The following is a 25825-nucleotide window of genomic DNA, read 5'->3' on the forward strand; positions in this document are numbered from 1 at the left end:
TAACTTTCCGCGCAGCTCCGCATCCGAAAATGACCGAACTCGAGGCGATTCTGTCCGAGCAGGCAAGCCTGTGACGTATCTCTTTGATAAATCCAAGCAAAACAATGTATATATTTATCTGACACTCTGGAAGTAAAGTATGGGAACTTTGCAGTTTAAAACACGAATTATTTTACATGATTCAAAATGTTTGGCTTATATTTGTATTGAATGAACCACTGGATGAGGAATAAAATTTAAACCTTAAGATGTCTGTACTGTTTGTTTAGTAAAAACGTTAATGAAATGATAATGTTTAATAAAGACATATTTAAAAGATTGTTGTTTTATTCATGTTCTCATATTCATATATATCAAACTCTAATGTTAAAAGCAGTAGGGTTGTTCCAGCGGACGACTTCTTCTATCCTCTTCTTTGTGTTTGTTTTTGATTTTATTGCTCGCGTCGCCGCCTGGTGGTTAAAAAAATAGTGCAACGGCGAGCGCGTTAACTATAAACGCCTCGTCCGTTTGGTGAGACGCGCGTGCGATCCGCGGAGGCTTGCGTTGCGGACCAAAGCGCGAGTATAACCAGCCCTTAATGCAGGAGTGGGGAACCCTGAGTCCTGGAGGGCCACTGTCCTGCAGTGTTTAGTTCCAACCCTAATCAAACACACCTGAATTTCATTTCCAAGTAAGCCTGAAGACTTTAATTAGATTTTTCAGGTGTGTTTAATTAGGGTTGGAAGTAATCTCTGCAGGACAGTGGCCCTCCAGGACCAGGGTTCCCACCCCTGCCTTAATGGGAGAGGGAGGGTGTACCGAGTCGAAGTACCACAATAAGTGCTATTACGCCATACAATATAGTTCCTCTTTTAAATCCGCTTAGAAAAGCGCTACGTTTTATTTTGTACCACCAAACTTGCTCGTATAACTACTCGTCTTAAATAGGAAAAACGTTGATGTGTTTGGTCACTTCTAACTTTATCTCTAAATGGTACCATTGAATGAATGGGGCTAAGCTAAATGCTATCGAAGTGTCGCTGCGCGCTCCAGCGCTTACGTGCACGCACACAGATGATAGAGGGATGTATCAACAATTCTTAGTTAAGGTAATAACATATTTTAATATTGAAAATGAGTAGACTATTCCTTTAATATTTTGATTTTTAAATAGTTGCATCATGACCAAATATTGCACCATCCTAACAAACGATATCAAAGCTTATTTACTTTCAGATGATATACAAATCTCAATTTAAAAAATTGACCCTTATGACTGGTTTTGTGGTCACATATTAGCATTGCGTGTTTAAGAAAAACCAAAATGAATACAATATTCAGTGTGCAGTTCACCATTTATTTACTGAATAATTCTGGACAAAACACCAAAATTTGTTACATTACAATCAGAGCATCTGAGGCAGATTTCCCACCATGCACTCCCCCCTCCCCTTAAACTGAAAGAAACAAAAAAAGAAAGAAAAATCCTTCAACATTAGCACCTAATCAGCACCAACTTAAGTATGCCGTTTACTCTACGAAACTGGGGAAAAGTACAATGACCGCAGGAAAAATAAAACACGGAAAAGAAACGATTTGGACTCATTTAAAAATCCTTCGTTATGTTCTTCTTTAAGGAAAAAAAACAAGCTCCCCTCTTGCTAGGCAGGCTAAAGCATTCAAAGGGCACATGCCGTTAACTAGTTATAAATCACGATTTCAAGTAACACTGATATACGACAAAACGTGTCTACATGTACCCATTCAGAACAAGATCATTTCACAGACCTATGCAGGCAGTAGAGTTAACATGAGGTACTGGAGACAGTGTAGTCGCAGTAACATTGGCTAATATCTATGGAGTCGAATGCAAAAAACAAAAGAAAGAGTGTGAGTTTCGGGGTGTGCAGTTACTGACCCTGATGACAGACCATATTGACCTCCTAACGTAGGACAAGCTTTGATCGAAAAGACCAGCCTGTCCTGTGTCAAATGTATTGCCTATAATATTTGTAAAAATAAAAAACCCTGCACGTATTTCTTTTTCTTTTTTTAAATATAGTAGTAGTTACATTATAAATAAAAAGAATTTTGCTCCAGCAAAAGAAAAACTAAAGTTAAATAAATGACATCAGTCCAGAGAGGTGGATTCGCTCGTACTCAAAGCCTGGGCGAGTCAAGTGCTTGACGTTTTATTTATTCATTAATTTTTTTTTAGAAGGCTCGCTGAGAAACTTTCAGTACGGTTGAAAGCAGAAAAAAGCAGCAATAATACGTTAATGCAACACAAAAATATTTTAATGCAGCCCTAAAAAATAGTCAGAAACAAGGTTTGGGATAAGAGGCTTAATTCGTTCTTCCGCTAGCATCTTTGACCTGAAGGGTTATCAAAAAGCAAACAGGTTTACTATTAACATAATTAAAAAAAGAACTTGAGGAAGTGCAGACACATCAGCCAGAAAATTGCATTTGAGGAAAATATAACATCGGGATCAGGATGAGCAGTTCCGCCTGATATTTTCGTTGTTCCTTGGCTGCGGTCTCCTGTGCCGTAACACGAGTTTGTAGCTTAATGTGACTTGAACGCCTCATGAGCACCACATAAAATAAACATTAAGAAAAAAACTTAAGTAAGTCTTGCTACATACATCACTCGACGCCATTAGCATTTAGCATTGTCCAGAAGTCCTAACCGAGGAGCGTTACGCACCACCCGCGCCAGAATCTACCATGTCTCTCCACGGAATGGACAATAACAATAGACACCATTGTAATGAGTGTATAATCTAAAAGGACGTGGCATGATGTCTGATGAGTTTGTGCTCAGCTAAAGAACTGTTCTAGTTCATCTTCCATGTTGGCCTCTGGTACCATTTGGTCCAACTCGCGTTCCCCTCTCCCGTGGCCCGCGGTGACCGACATACCAACAGAGGCCGAAAACCACGGGTGGTCCAGGATCTCTCGGGAAGTGAGGCGTTCTCCCGGTTCTCGTCGCAGGATGCTACGGATGAGGCATCGCGCCTTGGGCGTTAGCGTTTCGGGGATGCTAAACTGGCCGCGGCGGATCTTGCTGAAGAGCGAGCTGGGCTCCACGTCGTGAAAAGGATAGCGGCCCACCAGGATGGTGTAGAGCATCACGCCTAAGCTCCACACATCCGCCGCCTTACCCGAATAGCTGCCGTTTGCGTTGAGGATTTCCGGGCTAACGTAGGCGGGACAGCCGTGTTTGTCCGAGAGGGAGTCATCGCAGCCTTCTAGTAGGTATGTGTCCTCCAAACTTTCCAATTTTATAAGGCTCCTGGTAAGATAGAGGGAGAAACTCGATTAAAAAACTTAAGTTGGGCTGTTGGATATGAAGATGGGACAGCAATGTTTTATCAGTGGCGGCTCCTGACTTCTTTTCCGAGGAGGCACAAAACTCGTCAAAACATTGTGGAACACTATGAAAGTCAATGGTTTGATAAATGATGCTAAGCACGCAGCTGCCGTAACCATTGGCTTCCATAGTAGGAAAAAATATTATGGGAGTATTGTGATGAATGATGAAGAAAATATTTTGAAAAACGATGGAAAGCACACAGTTGCTGGTACCCATTGAATTCCATCGTATTTGTTTTTCCTACTATGGAAGTCAATGGTCATAATCAGCTGTGTGCTTACCACCATTTATCAAAATATCTTATTTTATGTTCATCATAAAAAAAAAGAAATTTATACATGTTAAGAACAACATGAGGATGAGAAAATTATCAAAGAATTTTCATCCCTTTAAGTAAGTGTCTTGCATGAGCATCTCTTTTATCATGAAACCTTTAGACTCGTCACACGTATGGGTGATTCTCGCGAAATTGGACTTATGAGGAGTCATGAAACATTTTGAAAAAGTAAATGCTATCAAAATAAGAAGCATACAGTTACAAACTCTTCTTGTACTATTTTGCGCATGATTTCAAATGACATCATACAAAACAATTTTGTTTTTTCTTCCACATTTAAGGGGGAAATTTTCATTACCGCAACGTGTCCATGACTGGATTTGGGTTCTTTGACATGGAAATATTTATAATTAAAAAATCTAAAAAATAAAAAGCTTTGGTGCATGTTATCCTATAAACATTTACAGTAAAGAAACATGTGGTATTTGGTAATCATTGGTAAATGTAGAGACAATAATAAGGAATATAAATGTGTCCAAGACCAATTTTATCATCCTCCGCAACAATTTTCAATCATTGTTTAAGCCCTCAAGGAAGTAACATTTTAAAAAAAATTGTTGGAAGGGATATAATTGACTGTGACTCAAGATGGCTACCAGGTAAGCAGTTTTTATTTTTTCTCTCCAGATAAAAGTTGAAATTTTGTTTGTCATAGTACCTAGACAACTCTGTAGTTCTCATCACCGAAACATGAGTTTGTAAATGCATATATTTAATGTAATATCATGTTGCGGTAATGATAATTTTTGATAATGATACTCTAAAAAATCCTCTAAAAATAATGGTTTTAGTAACTTCAGACCTTAATCTTATATGTGCAAAAAAAATTGGCTTCAAGGGCTTTTTAAAAATTCTGATGGTGGACACCTTCTAAGTCTGGATTTCGTGAGAATCACCCGTATGCAGCAGGCATGTATTTTTACATGACACGGGATGCACATAGGTTCCCATGGCACACCGAACACATATTTTGACATGACGAGCCACACACATCACCCCAAACACATGTTTTGTTTTCTGGCCTCCTTGGAAGAGGAGGCACCGGTCCGTGCTGTCTTTATGACCTTCAATATGAAATGACTGACAAAGTAATTGGTTAAAAAAACCTAAAGTAACAAAACATATGAAATGGAGATGCGGTTGGCCCTGTAGATAGATTGTACAAAAATAAGCCATAGCCTTTTATGGCCTTCAATATGAAATGACTTGGAAACTAACTGGCCAAAAACAATCAAGAAATCATCCTGTCAATAAAAAAATATTCCTACTAAAATCTCTAACATGTATTACCATCCAGTATATTTAAAAATACTTTGACTTTTTGACGACAAAGTATAAATATCCACCGGATAGCAAACCCATGAATAAAAAAGCAATATGAAGTTAGCCTCCAGACATTCCTGTCAGTGTACGAACAAACCAAAGAGAAATCTGTAATTCATCTTCAGAAAGCAGCAATAATGTGGCGCTACAGATGGAAATCCTTAAACCAACAACATTTTTCCATCTTTCTAGGTTTTCCCTGTAATCTTAAAATTTGCTAAAGTTTAAACATAAAACAAAATCCAATATATAATATTCATGCATAATTACAAAGACAAAACTCACATGCAATGAAAACAACTTTGATGTCTTTTAAATGGCAAAGAATCAGCAAACTGCTGTGCGACTGAATCATAAAACAGAACGAATCTGTACGCCCACCGAGTTTCGCCTAAGCATCCAATACTCTGAACTTAAAATAAATCATATTAGTTTTCACTGCAAGTGGTATCATACTGCCAGGACGGTCTAAATTATCAAACAGGAACTATATTAAACGAACAGCCCGCCCCTTGTCTGACCTGAACCTGTGACCTGCTGAATGACACGCTTAAAATATTATGTGAGTCACATCTATGCCGGCTAGCTGCACCAGTCAAGAGCTTGAGAGGAAAACCGGCATCATTAAACACAACAAATTTTTTTAGACAAACGCCCTGCATTCTTCAGCACGTGACAGCGGCACGTCGTAGGCACCCTGACATAACCGAGTCAGGAACCCACTATACCGAGGAATGCAGTACTGTCTGGTTCCGAACTTGGTGCACCCTCTATGTTTAATTTCTGGCCGGGGTAACACTCACCACCCTTGGCCGTCTGCTTGCTCTCTAATGCAATCACTCACTAAAAGGTGGACGGCTGACGCACCAACCGCAGAGCATGGGAACGGTAAGGTCACTGAGCTCACATTTAAAGAACCGGGCAGCGTTCTCTATTTCCATTGGGTGAGCCAGAGGGAATCTAGCTGAGCTGACTCATCTGGCCGAGGGGGCAACTGTCATTTAGCTTAACTGGGAAGGCCACCCAGATTCCTAATGCATGCTGGGATTATTTCCGACTTATTTTTACTGCCAAGCATCTGGTCAGGCTACAATCTCAAACCGTTTTACAAACAGAATATAATGCAGTATAAGGACGGGCGTTTGATTTTGGGCTGTAAAGAAACTATATATCTGGTGCATGCTGTTCAAAGTACACCAATAGGCCAATTCAATTGCTAAATAATGGCTTTAAAGTTGCTGACTGTGTGCAAAACGACAAAATGTGCATTTTTATATTTTGTTATATCATGTACATTTACCTTTCTTCGTTATTAAAGACAAACTTCCTAAGCTTGAGGTCTCTCAGGACCAGGCCGTTGTCGTGGCAATGCGCCACAGCCGATGCTATCTGATGGAAAAGTCTGGCGGCCTCGTCCTCGCGCAGCTTCTTGCAGGTGCGGACGAACGAGTGCATGTCTCCATGGCTCCTCTCGAAGAACACGTACGCTCGAGTCTCCCCCAGAATAATCTCCACTATCTGGTTAATGTTCTCATGGGTGCCCAGCACGAAGTAAGCGGCCAAGGACTCCTGATATCGACCGATATCAAAAACCTGGAGAAACAGGAAGGAACATGTTGGATTTAATTAAATGCAGCGATCGATTTCACAACATTTCAGGTGGAGAGCAAAGGTATTAGCCCATCAGACAAGAGCACTCTTTGATAGCGGTGTTATGAATACGGCTTAGAGGCTTTCGGTGGCTTTAACTCCGTTAGAGGAGACGAATCATAATCCAGAAACAAAAGAATGGAAATCCATGCGGCACGGAGTCAAAAAGCATTAGACCTCTGCTGCAATTCCGGGTCCCCAAAACATACATTGAATTTTGATGTTGCTTGGTAACAGACACAAACCAGAGACGGGCTAAATATAACTCCACAGCAGCAGTGGACAGTGAAGGCTATTCTCTCATCTGGAGATAAGAGGGCTGCACTAATGGCTTTTAGCCCACGTCAACCCATTCATGTCTTATGTTTCAAAGTCATGAGGACTACAGCAGAGCATTCATGCATGCGCGCGCGCGCACGCACGCACAATTGAAAGGTATTCCCTGCCTGATGCCGTTTTTCCACGTGCCTGTCACGAGAACCGATCGCATCATATAATTGTTGAAACTCGATACGCGGTGCAAAATGGCACACTATCAAATGTTAATTCAAATGAAGGTCTTCTGGTTTGAGGTCACGCCAATGTCCTGACTCAGAATAAAGCCTTTTTTAGTTCACGGTCCAATATTTCACAGCAAAAGAGTCATGTTAACAGCTGCAGGGCATGCATCATAAAATACCTGAGTGATGAATCACGCGTAAAATGAGAGTTTATTCAACTCGTTGACCTTGCAACGCTCATAAAAAACATTTCCAAAATCTTACCTTGCACACGAGCTCTTCCCCGCTGTGCAGGTGGGTGGCTCTGAAAACGTGGTCTCCCTCAATGGGCTCCAACAAAAGGTAATTTCCAATGCAAGAAATGCAGTGAGAGGAGTCGGGGGTCTCCGGGGGGCTGGGAGATCCTAAATTGGGACTGAAACTTTGGCTCGGTTCTGTAGTCCTTAGGCAAGACAGCTCTTCGAAGTCGTGCGCTTTGTGCCTCGATCTCCCATAACGCGAAATGTTAATGGGACTGGATCTCTGTATGTTCATGAGTATAAGGTGAGGGTCGTCCGGATCAGAAGGGGGTCGACGGTCTGACGGACGGCGTTGCGTTTCAAATGAATGACAGATGCCCTTTATTTAACACTGTCCGGTGTGCACTACACGACAAAAGACATGGATTCCCCTAAGCTCTTACCGATGATCTAATAATTCTGCATGTGCATTAACTGCAACGTCAATGTGGCGTTATTGGGGGTTTGCGTACACATGCAACGCACGAATTTGACCTCTATCGTCTCTCAACAAATAGCGCGTGCTTGTTATTAGATCAAAAGAAACATGTTTCTCACGATCTGCAACAATGTTACAAGGCCCGCGTTGCAAAGCGCGATACAATGTAACGACTTTGGTTGTGACGTCACAGCTCGCCGTGCAGCAGGCAAAAGATCGGATTTTGCGCTGAACTGCATTCAATGAAACGCCAAAAAGTGGCAGCTGGCGGACAAATGCCGGTAAGATCCGAAATCCAGAGAGTACGCGCTCGGGTTTAATTCAAGCGCCCCTGCACGCCAAATCATTTCCACGCACGTACCAAATATGGCAAGGAAAATGTTTCATCCGTTTCGCGAGCCCCTCTTTGTTACGCCTGGGAATGAGATATCCTCGCGGGCAGTCCTGCTTGCTTCCTTCTTTCTTCCCAATTTGTCCAACGTTGGATTTGCACAAAGGGGGAATGGGACGGCCGATGTTCCCGCGGGCCTGTCCCACGTTTCAGCAAGAAGACACCATTATCATCATCATACGTGGCTGGGAATCTAGTCCATTGAGCGCGCGGGGTCAGCTGCACACTCTCGCACACACACACGCGCCGAGCTGAGTGACTGCGCTCGCGGGACTGACTGGAGCGCTCCACGCGCAGGACCGGACCCGCCTCCCGGCGTCACGACCGAAACGCTCTCTCATTGGTCGCTCCCTTGACGCTGACACACCCACGGTCTTGTCATCCGTCTATGCGGTCATGTGAGATAATTGTTGTCCTTGGGATTTAATTGAAGCGCCATATATTATCAGTCTATAGGGTGAATTGATTAAATGTCACTTGGTTTCTGGAGGCTGAGACAAAAATGACTCGAGGTTTTGATGAACTGCATTGCTATGATTAATCCTAGATACGTGTATGTATATAAACTTTGTACTTCATTGAAATATAACCATGTTTTTTGCGAATTGTTTATTTTTTTAGTAACCATGTATTTTTTTAACTGTAATAAAACCATGCATGGTTATTTTTTGTAAGAGATTAAAGAAGTCAGTTTGTACAGGCACACACCTGGCTACCTTATAACTGTGTATTGAGTAAATTGTCAAAACAAAACCTAAAAAATCAAAAAAATCTAACCATTGTTGTGTGACCAACAAATATAGATAAATAAAATATTTATCTTAAGTTAGAATTCACACTAATGGTCTTGACATACGTATATACAATATATAGTGTATACTCTCTAGACATGTTATCATCATTGTGCAGAGTACAAGTAAAGGGACAATAAAATGCAGTTAGCATCTAGGCAATGCAAGTTTATTTATATTGCACATTTCATATGCAAAGGTAATTCAAAGTGCTTAAGTAAAATGTAGCTATAAGTGCAAACAGCTAGGCCTATACTGTACACGAGAACTCCCTTATAGTCAAAGTGTGGCATGACGTACATGACATGATTTGTTTAACATGTTGCTCACTGCACTGCATTGTTGTGTTATTTAATAGTTTTTGCTGACCTCATAATTATTCTAAAATGCTAAAAATAGTAATATTAAAGGATTAGTCAATTTAAACCATGTCATCCATGGTTCAGTCAAGAAGAAATTATGTTTTTTGAAGAAAACATTCCAGTATTTTTCTTATTTTAATGGACTTTAATGGACACCAACACTTAACAGTTTTAATGCAGTTTAATATTGCAGTTTCAAAGGACTCTAAATGATCCCAAACGAGGCATAAGGGTCTTATCTAGCGAAACGATTGTCATTTTTGACAAGAAAACTAAAAAATATCAATTTTTAAACTACAACGTCTCGTCTTCCTCCGGCTGTGTGATGCGCCAGTGCGACCTCACGTAATTGCGTAATGACGTGGAAAGGTCACGTGTTACATTTATGAAACGCACATTTGCTGAACATTTTAAACAATAAACGGACACAAAGACATTAATTAGTATCATTCGACATACAACAATGTCGGAACGGTCCTCTTTCTCCACACTTGTAAACACTGGGGCGTAGTTTTGCATACGTCATCTGACCGCTTGACATGATGACATATTACGAGTTCGCGCTGGTGCGTCACAGGGAGAAAGACAAGAAGCTGCGGTCCAAAAGTGCATATTCTTTATTTTTCTCGCCAAATACGACAATCGTTTCGCTATACAAGACCCTTGTGCCTCGTTTGGGATTGTTTGGAGTCCTTTGAAGCTGCAATTTTGAACTGCATTGAAACTGTTGGGTGTTGGGGTCCGTTGAAGTCTATTAAAGTGAGAGTAATCCTGGAATGTTTTCCTCAAAAAACATAATTTCTTCTCGACTGAACAAAGAAAGACATCAACATTCTGGATGACATGGTGGTGAGTGAATTATCTGGATTTTTTTTAAGGAAAATGGACTAATCCTTTAAAGAATGAGATGATATTGTGTCCATAATTCCAGCTGGTAACTGTGGTATTTACATTTAGTCATTTAGCAGACGCTTTTGTCTCTCTTATGCAGATGTTAATCACTGGTCTGTTTTCTGGTTCATAAAGGCAGGATGTTAAACAGTTTTGTATGAACTGCCATGCAGCAATCAGACCACAACAATTTGTATGGGATGGATTAATACATTTTACCAAGCCTACTAAAAAAAACATATATTTTGCTTTATATGCCAACGTTGCATTGTGAATCTTTTTATTGTCATAACAGTTTTACATCCCAACTCAATATTAATATACAAATATATAATTTCCATTGTAATCTTGATTGAATTTGTACTGGTTTCTTGTTTTTTATGAAAAAATAAATAAAATAAATCACAGTATTATAGTATGTCTGTTTTTATAATCTTTTTAATCTTTTCATCCATTATATTATGAAATATGACTCAAACATTCACAATCAAATACATTATTTCCAAAACAACTGATCTTGTCTCTATGTATTTAGTAGTATGATTTAGTACCAGCAATTCTGGAAACACAGAGTCATATTTGGATCGAAGTCTTCTTGTATTCACCACAATATTTCACAAGAGCAGATCTATCATGCACTAGTTCACTTGATGTGACACATTGTTGAAGCGTTGTAGGTTGTACAGCAACAGTCTGTTCTGTCGTCTGTTATGTCTGTGTATAATTTGTTCCAGCGCTTGTTGTTTTTGTTGCGCAATATGCACGACTATAAGTGGAGAAGATGAATCAAAGGGATTTTTGAATCTGTGTGTTTTGGATGAATCTCTTGTCATGCCAGCCCCAAGTACATTCACAAATGTCGATTGTGTGTAAAAGTGAATAGTGGGCGACAAACATATTCATAACCCACAGGACAAAAAAAAAACGAAAGAGATGAAAGTATGTTCCGAAATTTTATAGCATCACACTGTTTAAAAGTTAAAGAGATAGTTTATACAAAAATAAAAACAATATCATAATTTACTTACCCTATTACACTGCAAAAAAATTATAAAAAAATTCTTAGTATTTTTGTCTTGTTTTCAGTAAAAATATCAAAAAATTCTTAAACTAAGATGCTTTTTCTTGATGCGCAAAATGACCCAAGAAAATCAGTCAAGTTTTTAGACCAAAAACATCAAATTTAAGTGATTTTTTGCATAAAACAAGCAAAAAAAAATCTGCCAATGGGGCAAGCAATTTTTTCTAGATTTTTTCTTGGATTTAGTGTTTAAGAAAAATGTTCAAGATTTTTTGCTTACCCCATTGGCAGATTTTTTGGCTTGTTTTGTGCACAAAATCACTTAAATTTTATATTTTTGGTCTAAAAACTAGACTTATTTTATTGGGGTGTTTTGCTCATTAAGAAAAAGCATCGTAATTTAAGAATTTTTAGATATTTTCACTGAAAACAAGACAAAAATACTAAGATTTTTTTTCTTGAAAATATTTGTTTCAGTGTATTGTTTGGACCCTTAATGTCTTTCTATGTTATTTTAGATTTTTTTAAAAATGTTGCCAGATCCTCTGTGTCTGAACTGTTGTTTAGGCAGTTAAATATTAAATAATGCGTAAAAACTAAAATAGTAAATGTCTTCAGGACATTTAAATACATAAAACAAGTTGAGTTGTTTAACACTTTTGGATCATTTTGAAGCTTGAAGGGTTTTCTTGATACTATACTTCCATAATAACCAATAAACCCCAAAAAACAATGTTTGGGTTCTGACAAACAACGAAAGACAATAGGGCTATAAATGACATGAGGGTGATTAAATAATAATAAAGTTACATTTTTTGGGTAAACTATCCCTAAAAGCAAATGTTTTTATTTTATTTTACAGACAGACAGATAGAGAAGATAGACCAAATCATTAACATTCCATGCAAAATGAGTTTACAAAAAGAAACATTTTGATTGACATCAAAATCCTTTTATGGAATTTTTTTTTTTGCACCATGAGCGTTGGTCACGATTCTTCTGTTTCTCCAGTCTGAGAGAGTTACTTCCCACTTGCATTCCTGATTTCATGAACTGCTTTCCCGAAGCCGTTCCAGCGGGGCAGGGGGATGGAAGGTGAGTGAATACAGGATTGAGCAATTCCTCATTCAGGAATGCAGGGCGTCACAAATGGAATGCACACAGCTGGGACACAGACAGAACTGTTCGTTATAAACTGCTTCCACCCCCTGACATAACGCTGTGAAGCTGATAGCTTTTCTCCAGCGGTTCATGGCCTCCGTGTGCCCACGCTGCGTGAGATTGTATTTGTCACATAAACAACCCCTTTCATCCCAAATCTACGACTGGAGCTGCTGCCGAGGCCGAAAAATTACCTCGCCTTGCTCCTAAACTGGGTCAGGATTTCCCGGGCTGCGTTCAACTACTTTCTGAAGATTGGGCTCGAAAATTGACTCCAATCCATCCTCTCTGTCAGACTCAAATATAATTTGAGAGGCTGCGGAGATAAACTCTCATATTTGGGTCAAATCATTCTGCGTGTCACAAAGGGGAAAAGCAAACACAATGCTCAGCGCAACATTGAATGGTGTAAGTCAAAATTGGATTATTTTCACTAAAGTGCCACTATAGGCACTTTTTTGTTACTCACTTCTGAGTTGATCCCCTAAACTGTGCTAAACTAGGAAAAGTTCAGAGGATATCTACAGAAAGAAAATCTTTCCTGAAAGTTTTCAAAGGTTAGAATAGAGGGCAAAAATCCTAATTAACCCCCTACAGCAACTTATCAGCCACGAGTAAATTCAATAATTTGCTGTCGAGAAATATTTCTGTCTGACGCCACATCCGAAATCGCCTACCTCCATACTTTATAGCAAGCGAAAATCAGTATGCAAGGTGAGAAGTATGTCCGAATTCATAGTATTCGAAATAACTTCCCGCTAAAGTTTTAAGTGTGCATTCGATGGACACTTTACTATCCCGTAAATCTATGAACCATGGCTCTTATTTACCAGTAGGTACTTCATTTAATTCAGTCCGTACTGTCCAAGTAGGCAATTTTGGAAGCAGCATATACTTTTAAACCTTTAAACTAGGTGAAGTGCAGGAACAAACATTCCCCCAAAGTCTTTTTTAGCAAGTCTCGTCACTGCACCCAGTTTAATGTCGTGAAGAACAATAGCTGTGTCCCAATTCGAAGGCTGGGTTCTTCAACTCAAAACTGAGTACTTTGTTCTTTGGAGGTCGCAGCCTCCGAAGTCCGCAAAGAGAACTGAAATGAGACGGTCTAGCCTTCGGAGGATACATAAGTTTCATCACATGCTGTACACGCACACAAACATTTATTTTATTTTAGAAAATATGACACATCGATGTAGATAAAAGAGCACTTATTTCATTGCACAACGTTATTTTGTGTATTTGGTATGATATAATGTGTTCGTGTGGTTTATGGTTAAAAAACACATTATTCTCCACATACCGTACATTTTTGTAGCTCCAGATTTCACTCTCTTCCTGAAATGTACGGTTACATGTACAAAACTCATTGATCTGTGTTTTACCATGTACATAGGGGGTAAACACTATAACCTCAGTTATACTCTCATTCAAACTTAAAAAATTCAGAGACATGCTTTAACATCCAAAAGATATAAATATACACAGTATTGTTATGAAAATACCAACATGACTGTAAGAACACAGATACACCATATATAATATCACTCGTATTTATTGTCTTCTTTTATCCGTCAAAACATCTTCATATGCATGTTTTTAGCAGCAGGGTTGCTATATGCCCTTATAAGGGTGTACATGGGATTCAAGCTTTTCTTCGTGTGTCAATTTTGGACTGTCTTGAGGGTGCACAGGGCGCCACGTATAAATAAACAGACTAGTGTAAATGTCAGTTTTGTAACATCAGTGCCTCATATCGGCGCGTTTGGAATAAAAATTTAATAAATATTTCTCCTCTCTTTAGAAATTTAAAGTAAACATAAAATCTATCAAAATATTTCCAAGGATATAAATTCCTTTAGAGTTGGACATACTCTTAGATTTTATTTCACTAAATGAATTTCTCCAAACTAATAACACGAGGATGTACAATGGCCTTGGATAAAAACAAATTGAACAGCATTTTCAGAATGCGTCTGAAATCGAGTTTTAATAATTAGTTAAATACAACTTGCATGGTGCCGCAACCTCTTCACTAGCAGCATGTAGGATACATTTAAATATTAGCTTACCTGCTGCTTGTGACGCTCATGTAGCTATTTTGAAGCCTCGCGGATAACTGCTGCGGATAACTGCACCATTCCTTTTCCTGCAAAGGAAACTCGACCTACCGCTCAACCTCCGCCTACTGCTCAACCTCCGCCTACTGCTCCACCTCTGCCTAACGCTCAACATCTGCCTACTGCTCCACCTCTGCCTACTGCTCCACCTCCGGCTACTGCTCCAACTCCGGCTACTGCTCCACCTCCGCCTACTGCTCCACCTCTGCCTAACACTCAACATCTGCCTACTGCTCCACCTCCGCCTACCGCTCCAACTCTGGCTACCGCTCCACCTCCGCCTACCACTCCACCTCCGGCTACCCCTCCGCCTACCGCTCCACCTCCGCTTACCGCTCCACCCAGCCTACTGCTCCACCTCCGCCTACTGCTCCATCTCCGCCTACCACTCAACCTCTGCCTACTGCTCCACCTTTTGCTACTGCTCAACCTCCGCCCACTGCTCCACCTACTGCTCAACCTTCGCCTACTGCTCCACCTCTACCTACTGCTCCACCTCGGGCAAATGCTTCTGCCTAAAATATTATTGTCAGTGCCAGATGTATATACATGTATTGTTATCGATTATAATATTTATAATAATAATCATTATTTTTACTATTACTGGAGAGAGGCACATTACATTTTGAGACAAAAGGGGCAGGAGCTCCAATAGTCCACAATTGCAAATGTGCAAAGTACCATTTGTGTTAATAGTTCCATGTTCTGAATACCAAACAATTGATTCTTGTAAAATTACTCTTTGCTTAGATCAATATCACATGTTTCATTTTGTAAGTGAGCATAGCTGCATTCCTCCGTGAGAGAAATTGTGACCCTGTATGTGAAGTCCAGGCTAAAGTCTCAAAAGTTTAGGAGCATCAAAGCTTGATTTCAATCCTCAATCTTTGACATGATCTAACTCAGTCAATATTAAAGATTAATAGGCTATATTTTCACAGGATGTCATTTACATTATGTATAATGATTTTATTTTGAAAACAGTAAACCAGAAACAAATACTTTAGCTGAGTTTTTACAGACAGGGTCACAATTTGTAGAAAGATGTGGATGTATTCTGGCCCTAACATAAGAACTAATCACAATTTTGTTGTGAAATTATAATATTAATATGTATGTAATATTTTTTACATCAAACCAGAACTGAAATTATTAAACTTTAGATTAAATGTGAATGTGGGAATTTTCTTAAACTCCCTTTCAGTGCTCCCATTGGTTGTCTGTGGCTCTATTCGTCATGTGATCAACACCAACTCTTATTAAAAGTTCAGCTCTCCATCTTTGCAAAGGGCCCTTGAGGTTACAAAGTTTTCTGCAGAAAGCTTTCTAAAAGGTTTTACTGCAACTTGAAGAAACTCTATATCAAACATCACGGTTGGATAACTTCGGCCCAAACCTTTGGCCTTGCCGTTCCAGGGGAAATTTTCAAACTTGAACCCGTTGGCTCCTTAAATTGCAGACAGAAATCTGAATGCCAGGGAAAAAAACATGTTTGCTCGAATTTGTCAGAGTGACTCAGATTGTAGACACGCAGGATGAAATGCGATACAAAAAAGTCAAATAAACAAAAATATTAAAGAGCTCAGAGCTTCAGGCAGCAGAAGGGATCAACGGCACAGCCAAAATACATTTGTCATATTTAATTATGAATATGCTTATTAATGAATGAATGCAGAAAATGACACATGGCCATTCTGTGGCTGTTTGAAATCCCTAAAGAGTGAAAATGTGTGCAGAAAGGAATATAAATAAATGACAGGAAGAGAGCTGTAATATATTATGTAGAAATCTCATTGAAAGGGAAAGCACAGGCAAGAAAGCAAGCAGGGAGGCTGGACTCTTTGTCTGTGATCTCTGAAGATCCAGAACATGTCCGGGAGGTAGAAGCTTCAAACTCGAAAGGATAAAGAGAAAAAGGGCAAAGGTGTCTGATACCCTGTACACATTACTCACGCATTTCATTGCATAAAAAGATGAAGCTCCAAATGTTTACTGATGCGGTTAATTCAAAGCACTTTGCAAGGGGTTTTAGCGACTGCTTACACAGATGCTATGGCAACAAGCTTCTGTCCTCATGAGAACCATCTAAACTTGTCTGTTTAGAGATTACACATGAAATAAACATGCAACTGATAAAAATACAGGAGAAAGATGGCTGGCCTGCATCCATCACTCCATCCACCATCACTCTTGAGCTTAGGAGGAATTTTGAAGTCAACAATTATATTGAATTTTCATTACCAACATTAAACATTTTCACCCTACCCTAGATGACATAAACCGCTACAGAGGCCTAACAATGTATTACATTCTGATGAAAGATTGCAAAGAGGAATGTTTGATTTGGAAATTGGAATACAAAAATGTGCACATGGATCATTGCAAAACCTACCCAGTCTCACGATATTATGTCACATAATTTTTGTATTCTTTTTCGTGATACTGTCACAAATTTGTAGACAGTATCACGAATTTCTGTTTATGTGTCATTGTCACGTATTGGTTATTCAACTGCTTTTTCCTTTTTTTTTAACTATTTGCCGCCATTGACAAGATAACTCGCAATACCGCCGCTATTATCCACCAGGTATCCGCAACCCGGAAGTAGCGCCTCACGTAAAAGAGAAAGAACTCGATGTATGTTTTAAAGATCAATCTGCATCTGATCTCTATCAAAAAACCTTCACAAAAATAGAATTATCTCAGCTTTTTGCTCAAAATTAGGTGTTTTTGAAGAAACTAGATAAAAAGAGAACTAATGAGGGTATGATGAATTTTTTTTTTTGTTTAAAAGCAGAGGGTCTGTTCTTTCATTTGATATATTGTTTGTTTATATATTTAAAGAATAACATTTTCTGGAAGGCATTAAACTTTTGTGAAAATCATGAAGAATGCTGGCGCTGGCTCGCAACTTTTTTTAAAAACGCTGGCGGGGAAAGAGTTAAACCATTGTCGCTTCCGATTAGGGTTAGAATGGTGTCTGCATTAAGATGTCACTTCAAGTATTGGTTATACTATTTTTTCTGATTTATTGTTTTATATTTTCTGATTTTTAAACAATTGTCGCCTGGCATTAGGATTAGAGTTGGGTTTGGGTAAGGATGTGATTTTATGTAAATGTAACCCTAAACCGAAGGGATACGTAATACGAAAAATTACGGAAATTCAAAAAATTACGTGATTATAGGAACATAATTTCGTGAGACTGGGTTGTGCAAAACAGTATGAGGAATGTGTCTTAACAGGCACATATTATGACAAATTCACTTTTACAAGGTGTTTGGACATAAATGTGTGTTGACAACCCTACAATAAAAAAAATCCCTCTCTCATTAAAATCAAAAGCAATCTCATTAGACATGCTGGTTTGATTCTCTTGTTAGTGTGACATCACACTGATAAAGCCCCGCCCATGACCACTGACTGGTTAATTTTACTCAAAAGCTTTTCTAAATGTGTTTGTTAGCACGTTGTAACACTAATGTGGCTAAAAGTACTATTATCTCATTCTGTATTCACAGGAATCAGATCTATTTTGCAACCGAAAGTGCCCTTTGTCTGTCAGTAAAGGAGTGAGGAGCTGTAGCTCATTTGCAGCGCTTTTTGCTCCCATCCAAATATGGACATTTTGGATAGGGATGCACCAATCCGATATTCTGGAACGGTATCGGGCCGATCCGGGCTTTTTGGTTGGATCGGATATCGTACTAACAGTACTTGAGTCATTTTAAATGATTGTTTTGTACAATCTAAAATTATTCTAGATGTAGCAGAAAGCAAAATACACATTTTACTTTGTGTGTGTGTGTGTGTGTGTGTGTGTACGCGTGCAATTTTAAATTGTTCAAGAAAAATATACTGCAGTAGCATCGGATCGGCATGTATCGATCGATACTCAGAATTCTGGTATCGGAATCGGATGGAAAAAGTGGTATCGCGGCATCCCTAATTTTGGACATGCTATAACAAATGTTCTGTGGGGTATTTTGGGCTGAAACTTTACAGACACATTCTAGTCACCCCAAGACTTAAATTACTTTTTGTAAAAATGATTGTAATATGTGCCCTTTAAGAGGGTAAACAGGATTAATATTATTTGCATGTTGGTTATTCCTGAATTAAATGTAATCGTAATTTGCTAAAAAGTGTTTAGTTTTTGTTCCAACATTTACATTTGCGCTTTTATCCAAAGCACCTTTCTATAATGTAACGCCTGCAAGTGTGAGCATGCAGTGTAAAAGTGTTCCTGTAGCTCGACAAAAAGGTTCCCAAGGAACGCACATACTGATGAAAAAAACACATATTGATGATTGAATGCACCGCAAGTCGCTTTGGATAAAAGCGTCCGCCAAATGCATAAATTCACTTCATGAAGCCAAGTGAAACTGTGGCATCCTGCGTGTGAATCAATTGAGCTGTGACCGTTTCGATATGCCAGACGGATGGCATGGAAAAACACATACAAACAAACATCTGGCTAAATCTGATGTCTGGCAGCTGTGGCATTTACTGAGCCAATGCAGGTGGCAGATGTACCGTTTAATCTGTTCACTCTTTGATATTGATCTCAAGGTTGTAGGTTCAAAGTAACCCACAAATATCACAGATGTACCACAATTTAGTTTTATTTCCTCTATTATGGTTCAGCAACAAATCTATTCATGCATTCATACAGTTTTCTGTTTCAATAGGAAGTACAACAAAGAAGATTGTTTATTAAGCATTATCATGTTTCTTACCTTTTCTCTAGACACAAGTGAGATGTTTATCTCACTCCATTTCTGTCTAGAAGAAACAATCGAGACACAGAAAGTACTAGTAACAGTTAATGTAAAACTCTTACAAAAATAAAACCATTAAACTTCTTTTGCTATGGCAACTAAGTACTGATGAGCTCACCAGTGCATCAGTCCTGATATATTGAGACATTGCCAAACTTTGCACTTAACCGCCATCACCAAACGCTCCAGAATGAGACAACGGGATATTTTCACATTTCTGATAGCGTCCGTGCGGTCGCAGCCAACATTAATATCAGACGTTTTATTCATCCAGCCAGCCCAAGAGTATGAGAGTACAATCAAAACAGGCCTGTGGTGCGAGGTCCTGACAGTTAACAACTGTAGAAGCTGAATTACAGTAATGTTAGCGTAATTATGATTAGACGAGCATGTCTCCAGTGTAACTAGCTGCAATTTTCATGCCTTAAAGAAATGCATATGAAAACAAGCTGCTTTAAACGTAGCTACACACAGCCTCGGGCATTTATTAATAAGCCAAGTCAACAGTGATACATGTACATGAAATCATCTACAAAGTGATCACAACTAAACCAGTATTAAAAAACCTTGAGAATCAATTACAACAGACCTGTAGGTCAGATCACTGTACTGTAGGAACGGTGTGATACCTTACTTTCAAAACCTCTGGTTTTATCTTTCAATGAGACCAATTTGTTGGATGGAAAGATTACAGAATACCTGTAACGGGGAAAGACTTTTAGTGCTTAGAAACGGTTGATTAAGCCAAGATAAGATTTTGCATTAAAATGGGAGACAATCACTGCTCTGAAACGCCAAGTCGGCACCTTTGAACTTTTTTTCTGGTATTAAAATGATAGATTTAGTGTAGTTTAAAAAGAATCCTCTGCAAGATGATTAAACATTTAAATTGATTTTTAAGACAAAATATTTTTGACAATTTTGCCTACCATTGGTTTTAAACATTACGGGTACACTGTAAAACAAATTTGTAGAAATGACAGTTTTAATGGCAGCTGGTTGCCAGTAACCTACTGTAGATTTTTTATTTGTTATTTACTGGCAACGGTTTATTCAAAGTTAAATGAACATTAAACATTAACAAGTCTTTAACTTCTACAGTAAGTTACTGGCAACCAGCTGCATAATTACAGCTAATTTTTTACAATGATAGGCCAATATATTGCAGAGGCCTATATTTATATTATTGGCATCGGCCAATAAAGCTTTTCAATCGGCCAGTAAATTTCTCTATTACTTAAATTTGATGTTTGTAATGAAAAGACACTCAGGGCTCTATCTTACACCCGGCGCAATGCAGCGTAAAGCGCAACGCAAATGTATTTTGCTAGTTTCAACCCGGCGCAATTATAATTTTCATGTTTAGCGCCACGTTGTTTAAATAGCAAATGCATTTGCGCCCATGTTTGCGCCCATGGTTGTTCTGATCTAAAAACGAGGTGTGTTCAGGCGCATTGTTGGCGCGTTGCTATTTTGAGGCAACTAAAATAGACTACGCCATTGACCAACAAAAACCTGCTCTAAAGTCTAAAGTCAATGGCGCAATATGTTTTTTTTGTTCTTTAAAGAGCGTTAGAAATATGCGCTATATAAACGGGACAAAAACGCAGGTTTGCTTATCACATATGAATGCTCAGCAGCCCAAAAACGCTTTTCAAATATAAAAAGATTAAAGGATTGAAATGTAAAAGATTATTATTGAGTCTCTTGGACATAAATGAGGACCGATTATGAGACGTTAAGGCGCAAAAAGCTGCTTCAACTGCAGCCTGGTAAGTAAATAAATGCTTTGCTTTAAACAAATGCTTCTGTTTTTAAATGTTTTTTTTTTAATGCTACCTCACGGATTTATTGTATATAATACCTCTGTACCTGTGGATATGGTGAGATGAGAACCATTTTAAAGTAATGCTTAAAAAAACTCTTTGCTTAAAAAAAACGCTGTCCAAGTGCTGAAACAATCGGAGAGCCGTTTGTAAATTCTTTATCTCCTGTTTGTTACAAATAAAGTATTTTTACAGTACAAACCTTTTCTTACATACTAGTAAATAATTTTTTGATGATATTGGATAGCCATACATTTAAAGCAATTAAAAGCCTGCTTTTTTTACTTCCATGACTAAAAGAAAACGGGTTTTAAAGGTTTTGATAAAACAAATAACATTTCAATACAAGTGAAAAACAACACAATTATTTAACAATAATCTTAAACTGGGGATCTTCTTCCTCCGCTTAGTTTTTCAGTTTACAATGTCCGTCATCTAAATAGGGATTAGACATAGCGCCAACTGGCTTTTAAAGGAGATGAGAGCTGAGACTCTCATTGGTTTATTGCACGTTACGCCCAAAATACTCCCATTACTCATTAAAAAAATAGGACCTACCCTTTTCAACCATGCGCTTGGTGCACAAACCATTTTTCCCGTTGTTAAATTAGCAAAAGTGGATTCGGACACGCCCATTTAGACATTGCGCTGTACGCCTTACACAATGCGCTTAGATCGTTAAAATAGGACCCTCAGTGTCACTCAATATAAAGCCAAAGTCTGACAGACAGAAAATGACCATGCATTACTCACTTTTTAACATGACGTTATGATGTGTCACATACAACAACACACTAGTTTAACACTTATTAAAACATACCGTGAGATTCACATTAATTATGTCTTGTAAATATGTTTTAAATACTTCAAAAGGGTATATTTATCAATTTTTGCATAACAAATGTTTATTTAGTTTCACCAATTTTCTGTTTGCCTCTTATTTACTTTGATATTTTGTGTTATATCGGCCTTACAGTTTTCGTAATATCGGCACCGGCAAAAAACAAAACAAAACATATCAGTCGACCACCAGACAGTGTTTAGAATAATCTAGGACTAGGCCTTTGTTATATTTGGACATTTAAGTAGTTTTTACAAACATAGCTTACAATAGACATAACTGGTGTGCATTTAAAGACAAAACAATGACATTAATATATTTTAACTTATATCAATGCAACCTGTTTTAGTTAAGACAGCTTAAATATGCATTTTAGCCCTAAACCCTGTCCGGGGACCGCTCCTACACTCTAAAAACAAACGGTGCTATATAGCACCAAAAGTGGTTCTTTGCTCGTAATCATAGAAGAACCGCTTTTAGTGCCATATAGCAGCGGTGAAGCACCAGTGAAGCACCTGTGCAGAACCACACAGTGCCATGTAGAACCAAATGTGGTGCTATAGTGGTGCTATATGGCACCTATATGGTTCTACACAGGTGCTTCACCGGTGCTACACGGCACCAAAAACGGCTCTTCCATGGTCACGATTCAAATCAACAGCCTTGGTGCTATATAGCACCGTTTGTTTTTTTAGAGTGTATAGCTTTAAAAGGAATTAGAGATGACCACTAGTTTTTAGTATCTAAGATTCATGATTTTGACGTGCTTTCAAATTTATATAATTTGCAACTTTAAATATACTTTAAAGATATTCAGTGCTTTATACATATAGGGCCCTATTTTAATGATCTAAAATGCAAGTGTGAAGCGCAAAGCGCAAGTGACTTTGTGGGCGGATCTTGGGCGATGTTGCTATTTTCCCGGCGAGAGAAATAACTCTTGCGCCACGCATAAATCAATAAGTGGTTGGTTTGAAGTAGGTTCATTATTCATAGGTGTGGTTTGGGCGTAACGTCAAATATCCAACATTCCCTTTAAACGCAAGGGTGCAAGTTCCATGGCGGGTTGCTATTATTATGACGGATTTACCAGGCGCACGCCAGGAGCGGTTCACAGCCGAGGAGACCCACGTTCTTGTAAGAGCAGTCAAAGACAGAGAAGTTGTTTTGTATGGGGATGGGAGAAACCCGCCCAAATCAGCGTCAGTTAAACAGGCGTGAGAGGAAATAGCCACAATTGTCTCATCAGCTGGCATCCCCATCGTTGCGCCAAGCGCTACAATGATGTCAGGAGACGGGGGAATCCCAAGCTTGCCAGCATAAATCGGGCACTCCGTGTAACGGGAGGTGGATCTGCCTTTACACAATGACCTGACGCCAGCAGAGGACATCGCTGCGTCCACCCTCACCGCTGAAAGGGTTTGGGGGCTTTGAAATCGGACCCAAGAAACGCAAGCAAGGTCCAACCCCAAAGTACACTTACAAATCAAGTTCATATACATTAAGGTTTCTTATGAAAACATTTTAATTATTATTTACATCTCATGTTTTTTTTGGTCAGTGGCGCAATTGTTTTTTGAAACTGCAAAATAGCGCCGGAACACGTGCCGGAACACGCGCCGGAACACGCCTCCTTTTTTGCGCTGAACCGCCCAGGGAGCGCAAGTTCATTCCCTAGTTGCCAACGTGCGTCTGTGGAGGGAAAAACCCGCTGTGCGCCGGTGCAAAATACGAATGATACATGCGTCACTGACAAAGTCAATTGCGCTGGGTGTAAGATAGGGCCCATAGTCTTACTGTACATATTTAGCTATGTCTCTACGTGTAATCTGTAAAACTACATTATAATAGTATAAATATGTAGGTTTTCTCAGTCACTTTAGAGCATTTCTCAGAAAAGAAATAATTCTTTTAAAACACTCTGTTTAACCTGCACATCATCAAGTCAGTTGTGCACAACATAAAAACAAATTCTCATTGTTTTGGACAAATTGCAAATGCTTTGGTACAATCATGCAGATGATTATGTACAATTGTCTGCTATATTTTCAGTTGCTCATGTCATTTTTATCAAAAAACATTATAGCCTACTGGTTGCTGTTGAATAGTCTTACACCTCAAAACATTTAGGGATTAGTTCATCGTACAAGTCATGTCATGCAAAATTGTGTCATAATCTGTTACTGTAAGCTTGTTTTCATAGGATTTGTAAATGTGAACTGAATTTGCTAAATTGCTTAAAAACTTTGACTTACAGAAAATTGGACATTTGTTACAGTTCTTGCAATTTTATGTATGTAATGTAATTTTTTGTTTCAAAATCACAATGTGTGTAATTTGTTTACAGAAAAAAAGTGAAAATATGATGGCATTGACATGTTAACTGATGTGAAAATTTACTTTTGAGCAATGGCGGCCGGTGCGAAGTTTATCACAACATGTATGTAGCCCGTCATGTGTGTGGTTCGTAATTTCAAAATATGTGTTCTGCACATCGACTGATCCTATCTGCATCACGTGTCTTGCCAAAATAAGTGCCTGCTGCAGTCGCGTCTAAGGGGTTTATGATATGAGAGACCCTTGTGTTTGCCAGATACTCACATAATCTCATGCGTAATCAGAGTTTACTGTTAAGGGAGTGTCTTGCACGTATTTTGTGAACGTGAGCGTCTCTTTTGTCATAAACTGTTTTGATGCGTGTGCAGCGGGCACTCATTTTGACAAAACATATGATGCACATGGTTCACACGACACTCCAACACATATTTTGAATTTGCGCCCCTCGGATGAGCAATCAAGAGCCGCCACTGCTTTTGAGAGATAAAAGCATCAAATGCATAAATATAAATGCAAAATTACTACTATATCCTTCACTGTCAAAAAAAGGGGGTCAAAAACAGTCCCTAGCTGTAACTGGGGTGGTACCCCTTCAAAATATACACCATTGCACACAAAGAGTTCATTTTAGTACCTGAAAGATTCATACTGGTACCAAATGTATACTTACCTCAATGGTACATATTATGACCTTTTTAAAGGGTACTCCCAGTGACAGACCATAATCCATATTATAAAACGGCTCGTTCTGGTTCTTCATTCTGATTGGTTGAAACGCGTTCTAAGCCGTGATAAAATACCCCGGTAAACCCACGGTTCAGACCGCATCACAAGTATCACTGCGCCACTGTTGCTGCGTACTGATTTAAGAAAATAAACACCTCAGTCTTTAATCATTTTTTAATTTTTCTACCTTTGCACAATTATGGCGATATCCAGCTAAATGTCAATAAATAAAACATTTCGTCAATAAAGAGAAAACGTTCTCTGAGGTTTTTTTTTGTCTTATTGATATTTCCGCTATTATCCACAAGATGGCAATCTTACCCAACTTAAACACTGAGGCATTCACTCGACACAACAGCGTTGTGGTGGATTTAGCGTGAAGTGTGTTTTGATCAGGCTCTGAATCTGATCTCTTACAAAGTTCTTCACAAAAATGGAATTATCTCCGCATTTAACTGAAAATTTGAGAGGTGATAACTGATAAGAGAACAAATTAAGGTAGGATGAAACGTTTTTTGACGTTGTTGGAAAGCGGATGGACTGTTCTTTCATTTGATATTTTATGTTTATTTAAAGAAGACAATTTTTCTGTAAGGCATTCAACTAAAACTGGGTTGCAACTTAAAAAAAAAACGCTGACGGGGAAAGAGTTAATCATGCTTCCAAGCATATTTGATCATCACTTCAACAGT

At 38.7% G+C, this 25825-nt stretch overlaps 1 protein-coding gene across 2 annotated transcripts in view; it reads right to left on the reverse strand.

Moving 5' to 3' along the window:
* Window positions 1-1318: 1318 nt before the first annotated feature.
* Window positions 1319-25825, reverse strand: part of trib2 (tribbles pseudokinase 2) — a 78751-nt gene continuing 54244 nt past the window's right edge. The window contains exons 1-3 of one of the 2 annotated variants that reach the window (XM_055185829.2): window positions 7436-8590; window positions 6322-6614; window positions 1319-3280 (exon numbers count right to left, since the gene is read on the reverse strand). In XM_055185829.2, coding sequence (XP_055041804.2) covers window positions 2806-3280; window positions 6322-6614; window positions 7436-7705 — 1038 coding nt within the window. In that variant the 5' untranslated portion in view covers window positions 7706-8590 and the 3' untranslated portion in view covers window positions 1319-2805. Of the gene's footprint in view, window positions 3281-6321; window positions 6615-7435; window positions 8591-25825 lie in introns of those variants that run through there. The other variant, XM_055185830.2, reaches the window with a different exon arrangement.

The sequence above is a fragment of the Misgurnus anguillicaudatus genome, chromosome 18, assembly GCF_027580225.2.
Source record: "Misgurnus anguillicaudatus chromosome 18, ASM2758022v2, whole genome shotgun sequence".
Taxonomy (NCBI): Eukaryota; Metazoa; Chordata; class Actinopteri; order Cypriniformes; family Cobitidae; genus Misgurnus; species Misgurnus anguillicaudatus.